The 12,475-nt window shown below is 63.5% G+C and overlaps 1 protein-coding gene across 22 annotated transcripts in view; it reads left to right on the forward strand.

The window, feature by feature from the left end:
* The window catches only part of FBRSL1 (fibrosin like 1), an 84,275-nt gene that overhangs the window by 21,432 nt on the left and 50,368 nt on the right, over positions 1-12,475 (forward strand). For all 22 annotated transcript variants that reach the window (XM_064578142.1, XM_064578137.1, XM_064578152.1 and 19 more), the window contains exons 3-4: positions 10,192-10,296; positions 12,433-12,468. In XM_064578142.1, the coding sequence (XP_064434212.1) occupies positions 10,192-10,296; positions 12,433-12,468 (141 nt within the window). The remainder of the gene's footprint in view (positions 1-10,191; positions 10,297-12,432; positions 12,469-12,475) is intronic.

Raw genomic sequence — 12,475 nt, forward strand, 5'->3', positions numbered from 1 at the left:
GGCAGGTGTGGGCTGGCGCTGCGTTTCTAGGCCCTTCTGCTCTGGGAGTGTGGCCCTGGCACTTGAGTGCCCACGTGGGGGAGACAGAATTGACAGGGCGCCGGTCAGCGGGAGAGGGTGGGAACCTGCAGCCCCCCGTGCCGGGCCCACCCCTTCTCCCTCCAGAATGGCCCCACCGGGATCGAGCCCCATGGTGCCCATGGGCCCCCGCTGTTCCTTGCCTGCTTCCTTGCCGAGACATCTGAGCCCAGAGGGGCCCCCTGGGGCCACAGCTGGCCTTGGGTTTGAAGTGGCAGGAGCCTGAGGGGAGGCACCCACTTGCTATCGGGGGGCCAGACCACATGTGCCACGTCCTGGGGGCCGCTGCCACCCTCATTGCCATGAGGGGACGAGGGTCCTGTGTGGCCAGATCTTGGGGGTTTCTGAGAGCGGCTAGTAATGTGGGGTTTTTTGTGGATTTGGAGATTTTGAAATGTTGGTGGCTCATTCCAACGTCATGAGCCACCTTGCTGGCCAAAGGACACAGCTGTAGGGTCCCTGTGTGGCCTGGGGGTAGAGGTTTGGGCCCTGGCAGCTTACGTGGCCCCAAGGCCAGAGGGGTGGGGTGTGGCCCGCCCCGTCGTGGGGAGAATGGGGGTAGCTTGGTCTGAAGGTTGGGGGTAGGTTGAGTCCTTCAGGGTGCTGTGGGTCTGAGGGGCCCAGGGTTGCTCCAGGGGACCCCTTGGATGGAGATGGGAGCCTGGGTGTAGTGCTCTGCTGGGGTCTCCCTTCAAGCCCTACAGCCCGCCCTGCGTAAGCCCCCTGCCTCCACCTCCCTGTCTGCGGATGGGGCCTGGAGGAGGAGACCATGCCCGGTCCCTGCTAGCCCGGCGAGGAGCAAGGGCAACGATGGTGGGTGTGGCTGTGGGTGTGGCTGTTTGCGGGGAGGAAGGAGGCCCCTCAGGGTGCACCTGGTGGAAGGTGAGATAGCCCTGGGAGGGGAGGGCCCTGAGCATGGGGACAGTCTATGCGGGCCTCACCCAGCGCTCGTCTGGGACATCCTGCCCAGGATTCCTGGGAGGTGCATGTCGCCTGCGTGCGTGTGCGTGTCTGTGTATGCTTCTGCCGCGATGGCGGTGCTCTGGGAGCAGGCTCCCAGCTCGGGTGAACGCCAGGGCAGTCCTGACAAGTCCTGCCCTCTTGCGGAAGCCCCAGGGCGGAGGAGCCCCTGGACTGCCCCGCCACTCGCTGACCGAGGATTTCGCCAGCACCTCTGTTACCAGGGGCCGCTCTGGGCGCAGAAGAGGCACCAGACCCATGTGGACCAGCCCTGCCCCGTGGAGCTCTGTTCTTGCAGACACTTGCTGAGTTAGAGGGGCCGGCGCGCATCCAGGCTGCACCGTAGCTTAGCTGCGCAGAGAAATGGGCCAGCCCTCCTGGCCTGGCCAGAGGCTGCAGTGACCACCATACATCCACGCAGTTTGCCAGAACCAGGGGGCTTTAAGGAAAGCGGTGTCCATGTCCCACCGTCCGCTCTGCCTGGGCGATTTGGCAAGAACCCGGCCCCAGGGCTGGGGTTCTGAGCCCGCAGATGGAGTCTAACAGCTGTGTGATGGGCTTGTGCTGAGAGCCACACGGTTGTGAACATCTCATGGTCACGTTGAGATTCAAGAACAGGAGACAAGATTAACATATAACCTCCGATATTCAGAGTGCTATCGGTGGGACATTTGTCCCTCTCCTTACAGCAAGTGGAAGGAAGGTGGTGTGTATCTTGCTCTTCTTCATTCAGACCCGCCCATTCACGTGCTCCGTAAGCACGCGGCTTCCAGCCTGTGGGGTGCGGAGGGTCCACAGTGACCTGTCTCCGTGAGTCTCTTCTCACACTCGCGGCCCTTGCCGGATGGCTCATTGCTCACGCTCAGCCAGCCTGTGGTTTGAATCCCCACCGGCCCGCAGAGCTGAGCGCGTCAGCCCAGAAGCTCCCCTCTGGTGCCACAACCCCCGTCGCCGACCACGAACCGGCCAGGAGACATCAGCTCTAAGCCTCCCCCACTGCCCAGGTGATGCGCCGGAAACAGGCAACCGCCTTTCCCTGCTCCCCACCCCCACGCAAGGCCAGTCCTTGGCTTCCACCTTCTAAATGTCTCTCCAAATGAGATTTCATTAGAAAATAATTCAGAGGAAGTGGCCATCAGAGTTCATCGTCTGCGCTCAGAGTCACACCCCGGTGCTCGTGCTGGAGGAGGAGACAGGTTTGAGGCCAGTGACCGCCAGGGGCTGGAGAGGGTGGAAGGAAGGACGCAGACAAGACTGGGCGTGAATGAACCAGGAAACGGTGGAGCACGGGCAAGGCCTGAAGCTGTTTCTTTGAAAGCACCAGCGACGCAGAGCCCCGGCTGCTCGGATGAGGGATAAAGGTCCCCAGTGACCAGGGTCAGCCCGAGAGGGAGGAGGCCGCGCCGCAGGGGCCTGGACAGGCACGGGAGTCGCCCGCCAAGGGGAGGTGCGCAGGCTGCGGGGAAAATACGGTCTGACCCCACAGACCGAGACGAAGCTGACGACCCGAGTGGGCCCATGTCCGTTGAGGAAATTAGCTCTGTGACGCGCACGTCTCCACGCCAGTCCCCACGGTCTCACGGCCCTGCCAGAGGCCGACCTCCCGCCGCCCAGGCCCCCGGGGTGAGCGCCAGCCTCTGCTGGAGCCCACTGGCCACACCCAGGAGGCACTTTCACCCGACTGCCCCGACTGCCGGGTTGCTGGGTGGGCCAGTGTTCACGCCCAGGCAGCTCCGTTCCTGTGGCCTTGCCCTCGACCCTTCCCTGGAAGGCGGTGGTGGTGGTGGCCGCCCAGGCTCTGTCCCCCGGCCGTCTGCAGGGAGCGAGGTTCCTCTATGGAGCCCATTTGAGCATGCCCTCCCCCTCTGCCCTCAGTAGAGCCCGATTCCTGGTGACCTGAGTCCCCCTCCTGCCCCGACGTGCCTTCCTTCTGGCTGCGACCCTCAGCTCCCCTCTCCAGGTGCCTCGCGCCCCGTGCAGCTGTGTGCGCTCACGGCCAGGCCGTGTGACCCGGGCCCGGCAGAGGCAGGTGCTGGGGGAGGCGGGTGGGGGTCGTGGCACAGCTCCGGGGGCTGCACGGTGGCCGTTGGTGCTGCTCACCACACCCGTGCACACCAGCGTCCACCAGTACTGGGTGTCCTGGGGGGGCCTCTGGCTCTGGCCTGCTGTGTGGCCTTGGGCAGCTGACACGGCCCCTCGGGGCCTGCTTTTCCCGCTGTGAGCGGGGTCCTGTCGCTCCGCGCTCAGGCTTGTGGGTGAGCGCGTGAACCGAGTGCAGTCTCAGAGCGGCGGCTCCTGCTTGCACAGATACTTGCCCCTCCCCGACTCCTTCCCACACCAGGTTGCAGCTCCAGGTCGACGCATGGGGCTTCCAGGGTCGCGCTGCCATCCCCCCCCGGCTGGGCTGGGCCGAGCACGCTGGGGGCTCAGACCCCACGTCTCCTCCCTTCAGGCCCGATTCCTCGTCCGTCAGGTGGGGCGTCCGCATGCTTCTCACACGGCTGTGCCCAGTGCTGGGGGCGTCTCCGCGGCTGTCATGGGACGGCCCTAGTTCTCCCACTCACAGAACGGTGTCTGGACCTCTCGGGACCTCTCGGGCCCCCTCCCAGGCGGCTTCCCCAGCAGCAGGCTGGGTCTCGGGTGCTGGGACCCGGCTGCTGCCAGTGCTGAGCTCCCACCCCAGACGGACGCTCGCTCACGGGAACCGAGAGCCAGGCCCTGCAGGACCTGGGTGGCTTGAGCGCAGGCACTGTTGGGAGGGTGGAGGAGAGCTGGGATGCAGGGTGTCAGGCACCTGCGGCCCCCCAGCCCCCCTGGCCTGCCAGGTCCTCACAGCCCCGCCTCAGAGGGCAGCGCTCACCATTCCGCACGAGCGTCCTGTCACTGCCCGTCTGGGCCCCGGGGTGCAGCAGGGAACGAGACTGAAGACCGTCCCTACCTTCACGAAGCTTGCATTCCCGTGGGGAAGACAGGTGTGAAACCGTGGAGGGACGTGGAGGTGCCCGCGGGCCTGCCTCCGAAGGGAGAAGGGGCTCTGTAGATGAGGGGCGGGGGGCGGCCGAGTGCCTGGCACTCAGGACGGGGGGCCTCGGGCCCAGGCGCTGCTGGGAGCTGGGAGCAGCGCAGGGCATGAACTGATGCGTGTCTTTAAGAACTAGTGCTGGCAGTGACGGGCAGCCGCCGAGCAGGAGGCTTCTGCAGGCACAAGGAGGTTGTGGGTGGCTTGAATCAGGTTCCCATCGACCAAGCAGGTGACGGAGGCCGGATGGAGCCCCGAGGGCCCCGCGTCAGCCCACTCTGATAGGATTCTGGGGGCCGGACACGGCGGCTTATCTTGTCCCTCTAGCAAGGGGGGTCACACCAAGCACAGACAGGGCTCACCCACAGCTGTGTCCCCCAGAGCCTGCTGGCCACGCATCTTCTCGGGTGGTGTCCCCAACAGCATCGCTCATGATCTGTGGTGCATCCTACGCGTCCGTCCGTCTTCCACCATCCACCCCTCGAGCCGTCCAAGTCTCCGTGGGAGAGCAGGGAGCAGTGGGAGGGATGGCCAGCCTCGGAGAGCCGCAGTTTGCGCCTCGGTGCCAGGCTGTCCGTGGAGACGTTCCACCGCCTGAGCCCCCTTCGCCACGCCGGGCCCTGTGCCGGGTCGTCAGGGACAGACACGCCAGACGGTGATCCTGCTTCACTTTCAGAGGGACACCCGGGGCTCTGGGGTCCTGGACGGTCCCTCACCCAGCCTGGTCGATGCAGGAGTAGACAGAGCATTGGGAGGGATTTCTGGAAGAAGCAGGGCCCAAGCCCAAAGCCTGAGTAGGTGTTAGCTAGCCCAGGGGAGTGGGGGCACCAGGATCTCCTCACAATGGGTTGCATTTGACCCCATGCGCAGCCCAAGAACTCCCGGCACGAGTCTCAGCGGGCTGCACGACCACACCTCACCAATGGACGCTGCCATCAGTTGGGGGACACTAGCCTGAAACACCCAAGCTTAGCTATGACCCGTTTTTCACATTCTAAGAGGGGTGCTGAGCGCACACAACAGAGCCCAGAGGCTGTGCACACAGCCTTGGCTGGGGGCGCAGGGGGGCTTTGTCTCATGCTCCTGCCTGCCCAAGTGTTTGCGCTGTCTGCATGAAGGGCCCCCCCCGGGACAGCCTTGCTCTGTGGCCTTGCCCAGGACTGGGGCTCCCTGAGGCAGCCTTAGCCAGGCTCACCCAGGGAGGGCCTCGCACACAGGCCTCTGCCGGCCATGGGTTCAGGCGCTGGAGCGGTCCTGTGCCACGTTCCCTGCTGTCATGTGCCGTGGGGAGGGTGGTGGCCGCACGTGCCCAGTGGGAGGGGGTGCAGGTTCTGCGGGGTCAGAAGACCCCCCCCTGAGCCCCAGGGAACCGTGTACCCGTTGCTGGTGGAAAGAGCAAGTAGTAGGGGATCCCGGGGGACAACCAGGCCTGGAGACACGTGAGGGGGTTTCCTGGGCTGAGCTGTAGGTTTACAGCCCTGACCTGGGACACTGAGGTCCAGGGAGCGAGGGGCATACCAGGCATGGGCAGTCCTGTCTGCCCGGGGGCACTGCTGGGTCCCACCTCCTGGGCCCGTTCTTAGCAGGATCCTCCGGACTGGCCACCCACTCCCCTCACCCCCAGCACCTCCCACCTCTGTGGCCTGATCGCCAAGTGGAACCACGTGTTGCCTGTCTGACCTCATGTGCTTGGCAGCCAGCCCAGGAGATAGATACTTCCTCCTGGGATGTGCAGTGGAGCCTGGGCTGGAGGGCCCTGTTGGGGGGGGAGGTCAGGGAAGGATGGATATTTGGGGTGGTGTCTTGGGAGGGGGGTCTTCCTGGGCGAGTTGCCATGGCCTTGCTGTTACTGCCAGAGAGCTCAGAACCCCAGGTTTTTCCTGGTATGCCCCAGTCTGAGAGTAGTGTCCCTAACCCCATAGTCTGATGGCAGTGCCCTGTCATGCTAGTCCAAGGGGAGTGTTCTCTCCCCCTCTTTCTGAGAGCCATAACCGGGCCCTCCAGATGGAGGGCAGTGCCATATTTCTACATGCCGCTCAGTCAGAAGGCAAAGTCCCAGCCCCACCAGCCTGAGAGCACGCTCTGCTGGCATGCCACCTTGCAGAAGCCGATTGTTCCAAGACTGTCCAAGCCGGTTTTCAGACTGTTGGCAGCTGAACCCAGCTATGGTGTATTTACACCGCAGAAGCGACAGACGCTCCATGTTAGGGTTCCCCTCCTTCCCCAGGGAGCCCATCTTTCTCTGTGGTGCCATTCTCCACTCTTGCTGTTAGTCTGCTGACTTGCCACACACCTTTCAGAACCATCCCCTTCTCAGTGAAGCCCTCCCTGGCAGCCCTGCTGGTGTCTTGGTACTTGCGGCTGCCTGCCAACCTGTGCCCGTCCCTTCTTTGTAGGCTTCAGGAGGATGGAATGTGTGTCTCTTGTGTTCACTGCCCAGAACAGAGCCAGTTCGTAGGCACCCTGTAAGCGTTGGGTAGGTGGGTGGATGGTGGATGGATGGTGGATGGACAGGTGGACAGGTGGGTGGGTGGATGGAATGATGTGTGGATGGATGGATGGGTAGGTAGGTGGGTGGATGGGTGGGTGGATGGGCCCATTGATGGATTGGTAGGAGAAGGACTGACTGATGGGTGGATGGATGGATAGATGGGTGGGTGAATGGACAGGTGGATGGGTGGATGGACAGGTGGATGGATGGATGAGGGGATGGATGGATGAGGGGATGGATGGATGAGTGGGCCGGTGGACAGGCAGATGGGTAGATGGATGAGTGGATGGGTAGATGGATAGACAGGTGGATGAATGGGTGGGTGGATGGGTGGGTGGGTAGACAGATGGGTAGATGGATGGATGAGTGGGTGGGTGGGGGGATGGGTGGATGAGTAGGTGGATGGATGAGTGGGTGGATAGATAGGTGGACGGGTAGATGGATGGGGATGTTGATGGGTAGGTGAGGGGTGGGGATGGACTAATGGGTAGATGGATGGGTGGGTGGGTGGATGGATGGATGGATGGATGGGTGGGTGGGTGGATGGTTGGATGGGTGGGTGGGTGGATGGATGAATGGGTGAGTGGGTGGTTGGATGGATGGATGGATGGATGGGTGGGTGAATGGATGAATGGGTGAGTGGGTGGGTGGATGGATGGATGGATGGATGGTGGGTGGATGGCTGGCTGGATGGATGGATGGGTGGGTGGGTGGATGGTTGGATGGATGGGTGGGTGGATGGATGAATGGGTGAGTGGGTGGTTGGATGGATGGATGGATGGGTGGGTGGATGGATGAATGGGTGAGTGGGTGGGTGGATGGATGGATGGATGGGTGAGTGGGTGGGTGGATGGATGGCTGGATGGCTAGGTGGATCGATGTGTAGATGGACTTGAAGGCCCAGAGACTGATCTCATCTCTCCAGCTCCAGCTGGAAGCAGAGATGTGCCATCCCTCACCCCACCCCGGCATAGCTGGCCCGCAACATTTCTGAGCAGCTAGGGAAGCAGGCACGCTACAGGATAGCCAAACCCCAGCTTGGGCTGTTTGGGGTCCTGGCCTGGGGACAGAAGTAGGTGACCAGCCATCCCATTGTGTCTGGGATTGGGGTGGTTCCCATGACTCAAGACTTGGTTTTACAGGATTTTCTGGGAAATGGGGCTTTCAGAGCCAAAACTGGTCCCCCGAGAAGGGTGACAGACCCCAGCCTACCCCTCCTGCAGGGTACCACTGAGGAGTCAGGCTGAGGCATCCTTTCTGGGGCCCAGCTCAGAGAGGAGACAGCCTGTTTGTGTGAAGTGGAATGTGGCATTCTCCCTCTTCCAGTCTCAGCTGTGTGTGGGTTGTAGTTTAGCCCCTCCATCCCCTCTCCTCTTACCGGGTAAACTTGTGCAGTGAGCAGTCTTCACAACTGTACATGGCAGTCCTGCACTGGTCTTTTCCCGTCTCTGCAGTTTCTCTGGGTCTCGCTCCGGGGGCAGGGACCATGCCCTGGGCTCAAGCTGAGCTGCTGTCCCCTAGCAGCAAGTGTGGGGCTCATGGGGGTGATTACTAATGATCAAAACCATGGATCTGAACTGAGCCACAGCAGAATCTCCCAGAGGGCCTGATGGCACATGGTTTGGGTTTCAAATTCAGGAAGCCTGGGGTGGGTCCTGAAAATGCAGATTTGTGTTCCTAACAAGTTCCCGGGTGCTGCTGATGCTGCTGGCCCAGGGACCCCACTTTGAGAAGCACTGGACTCTAGCTCTGGGTTTCTTACAGAGGCTTCCCCCAGCAAGGCAGCAAGGAAGGTCCCCCAGGCCCCGGTTGTCTCCACTTTGGGGGAGGGCGGATGTGGGGTCCATGGCAGGGCGAGCCTGCAGGTGACAACAGCGACACCTGGTGGCTTCTCGGTGCCGGCCCGGGGCTCAAGAGACAACCGCATCTCACACACACGCACACGCGTGCACACACCGCATCTCACGCATCTCACACACACGCACACGCGTGCACACACCGCATCTCACGCATCTCACACACGCGCACACACATGTGCGCGTGTGCCCCGTCACATGTGAGGGACTCAGCGGGCATCCCCATTGCAGAGGTGAGGAAGCTGAGACTCAGGGACACTCAGAAGAGCCCACGCTGGTCAGCGCTCAGCTGAGCAGGATGGAGCACGGGAGGCAGGGGTCCCACAGGCCTGTGATGTGGGGGCTCGTGCCTGGAGTGGGGCCAGGATCCTGCCCTTGGCCTGCCTCAGAGAAGGAGGGTGGTGCTGAGGCCTGGGCCTCCCTTGGGCCCTAGCACCTGGGGCCTTGGGCTGTGGATTGTGGACACTGCTGGCCAGCAACACAGGGCCCATGGCTTTTTGGGGCTATAGCCCCATCTTGGGACCTGGGGTGGCCCTGGGGAGCAGGGGCTCTGAGGGGCTGCCTCGAGAGAGGCTTCTGGCTGAGCCTGCCGTGGGTGTGCAGGAGGAGGGGCAGAGGTCCTGAGGGTGTTTCCCCGGGACTCAGGAACATTCTAGATCATAGCCGGTGTGCCTTGCCGACCCATCCTGACCTTTGACCCGGTCAAGGTCTCCAGGCTGAAGGGTGCTCGAGACAAAACAGCTGGGTGTGGAGGACTGGCTGTAGGCTCTGGACCCTGGCCAGACCTTGCTGACCCTGGTCGTGAGGCGGGTTCTGCACACTCCTGCACTTGTGGGCACCGCGCTGAGCTGGGAGGCTTGGGGGCGAAGAGGAGGGCAGGACGCTCACATGCCCCATGGTGTCCCCATGCTGGCCCACAGGGTGTTGGGGTCAGCAGCCACCTGGGTCTGCTCCAAGGAAGACGCCAGGCCACAACCGTTGACTGCGGTTGTCCCGCACGCCAACAGGACGGGGCTGCGAGAACGCTCCAGAATAGGGAGGCTGGGGGGTCGGGAGGTGGTGGGTCCCCAGACAGTGAGCGGGGGAACCCAGGACACCTGGGCCACGTGGTTGGGGTGGTGACTCCCTGGCTGCAGGAGGTCAGGGTCGGGGCTGACCTGCAGCGGTCTGAAGTTATTTCCCAGTGAGAAGGAAAAGAGGAGCAGGATCTCTGGATGCACTTAACCTTCTGGACTTGGATTAGCCGTCTGTAAAGTGGGCACAAGCGTCCGATCCGGGCTTCTGTGTGAAAAGCGGGAGACACTGGCCAACATCCTGGACGCGGTGCGGAGGCACAGAGAGGTCTATCGGTGGCCCTAGGTCACACAGTGGGGAGTGGCCAGTCCACACCCAGCCGTGCAGACCTGGGACTGTGGTGGCGTGGGTGCCGGGAGGGTGGCTGAGCTGCCGCTGGTCTGCCGTGGAGGCCCAGTGTCCGGCTCCCTGGCGCAGTGAGGTGGCGGGGCGGCCCACCGGCTCCAGGACACCAGGCCAGAGCTCAGAGCAGCATTATGTCACTGCGTGCCGTTTGCTCTTCTGGGTGTTTCTCCCCGCTCCGAGTGGTAAATGGTTAGCTCTGCACAGCCTTGCCCCTGCTGCCCTCTCCCTGGGCTGTGGCCCGGGGCTCAGTGTGGCTGAGCAGGTCAGGGCAGGGGTGAGGAGCCTGACCCTGGCTGTGCCCCTGCCCTGCCCCCACAGGCAGAGGGCTTGGGTCTGTGTTTGCTGAGCCTGCCTCTCCCTGTCCCCAGATGAAGGTCACCGCGTCCAGAGGGGGCGACCGCCACAGTGGGGATGACAGCCTCCACGAAGCCACCAGCTCCCGGACAAGCAGCTCTCGGGACCAGCTCAGTGACGTGAGTGCCCTGGCCGCTTGCTCAGCCAAATGCTCCTGGTCCCTCGGGTGCCCCCAGCCGGCCCCCCCACCTCCGGCAGACACTGCAGGCCACGTGCTTAGCACCTGAGAGTCTCACCGAGGGCTTTGCCTTTGCAATTAGTATTTTGCCTTCATTAAAGCCTGGCTTTTCACTAATTAGGACTTCCCTGCTAGGAGGGGTTTCTATGAGGAACTTGGATGAGGCCCCAGCAGGAGTCATGGGGAGGCCCTTGTCCAGCTGGGGGTCTGCCCTCGTCCACTGGTGCTGCTGGCTGGGCAGTGGGCAGGGAGGTGGGGCCGTGGTGGGAACAGCGGCGGGCAGTGCTTCTGGCCTGGTGGGCGGGCCTGCTGGGGCCACTGGGAGGGAGGGCGTCCCGGTCTGGGGACAGACAGTGTCCCAGAGGATAGGCCCCTGAGCCTCAGGCCTAGTGTGGGATGACCAGGCAGCACACAGAGGATTGAATTTGGGGTATGGCCAGCGTAGGCGTGCTGGGTACCCTCCAGGGCCCCTGGGTCTCCCTGGTCACAGCCACTTGGGGGTAGGTGGGCACAGGGCAGACTAGGATGAAGACAGGGGAGAGGGGTCCCAGGAGGGGGGGTCCCCCAGGAGGGGGGTCCCCCAGGAGGGGGGGTCCCCCAGGAGGGGGGGGGCGCCGGACCCCCCCAAGAGGCCTTTGTTTTCCTAGACCCCCAGCTGTGGAAGCACAGAGGCGTGGGGCTGGGTTTCTGAATGGAGTGAGCGTCTCTTATTATCATCTCAATAGGGGCCTGGGGGCGCGGCCTGTGGGGGGAGGCCAGGAGGAGGGCCTAATTGCCCGGCCCCGGAGCCTGTTGCCGCAAGATGGGAAAATAGGCTGGTAATTGTCTGGGGCCGTGGGGCTGCCCTACTTCGGACTCTAATTGCCGGTGGGACGCGTGAAGACGGATTCTGAGCACATCAGGGATGGCCCTGAGGGCGCACGCTGGGGAGCAGTTACAGCACCCCGCCCGCCCCCGCCAGCAGGGCTTAGGGGTGGGGCCCCCCCGCCAGGGTGAGCCCCCAGGACATGGCCAGGGTCTGCCTGGGGAAGGAAGGGTCCCAGAGCCCCGGCCGAGGCTGGATGGGGTGCTGTGTGCAGAGCTGAGCAGTCCAGGCTGCAGTAGGGAGACCCCCCCACCCACACACCACCCCCTGTGGTCACCCACCATCCTGGAGGAATCTGCAGCCAGACCTCCGTCCCCGCCTAGCATGCTCTGGACCCTGGTCTGCGGGTCCCGGATGAGCCCACGCTGGCCCGGCTGTGCACCTGCTCCTCACTCACACCCTGCACCACCCCCACATCCACCCGCCCTGTGGCCCTCTCCTGCTCCTTGTCCGCCCCCCTGCAGTGGAGTGCCCCTCCCCAAGCAGCTGCCTGCAAAGCCCAGCTCCTCACTGGTTTCTCCCGGCACATCTGAAATGCCCACTCAAGCCCGAGAGCACCCCACCAAGTGCTGTTGGGTCTCCCTCAAGGGACCTCCCTGGGTGGCCACAGTGTGCCCTGCCATCTCACTTCCGTGTCCCCGAGGTTACCCGTCCAGCTCCCCTTCCAGGAAGCCTGCCCCCCACCCCCGTACCCCCGCAACACTGTGACCCTGGGAGGCTGGAAGCTGCTGGGTGGTCAGTGGTAGGCCCACGGGGGCACAGAGGGGCGGGCCTGCCTCCCGTCCGTTCTCGTGGGTGGTAGAACTATGTGTGAAAAGGTGGGACCTGGCCCTTGCAAGGGGCCAAGATGTGCCCAAGGGCTGAGCCCATCACTGAGGGGACATGGTGACTTTGCCCGCCTCTCTGTTGGGTTGTCTGCTGGGCTGGGCCACGTCTCCTGAGTCTCTGGAGGAAGGTTCCGAACACGGGTCCTCAGGCACAGATGCAAGGCTGCTGGGGCTCTGGGACGCTCTGCTGTGCCCTCCTCTGCAGCTTCTGTCCAGGCCCCCGGCCTCATGCCCCACCGCCCCGGGAGTGGCCCGTCAGCCATCAGCACCCAGGAACAGGGGCTCTGAAGGAGGCTCAGGTCCTGGGCCAAGGGGGTGGTCCTCAGAGGAGGGGCCACCGTTGGGAGCCGTGACCCTCCTCCTGACTATGCTTCCTTCCCCGCAGAGCTCTACGCAGGCCGTCTCGGGCAGAGGCTACTCGGTAAGTC

This window comes from Mirounga angustirostris, unplaced genomic scaffold (assembly GCF_029215605.1).
Source record: "Mirounga angustirostris isolate CCGP_5_RB_7025 unplaced genomic scaffold, mMirAng1.0.hap1 SCAF_14, whole genome shotgun sequence".
NCBI lineage: Eukaryota > Metazoa > Chordata > Mammalia > Carnivora > Phocidae > Mirounga > Mirounga angustirostris.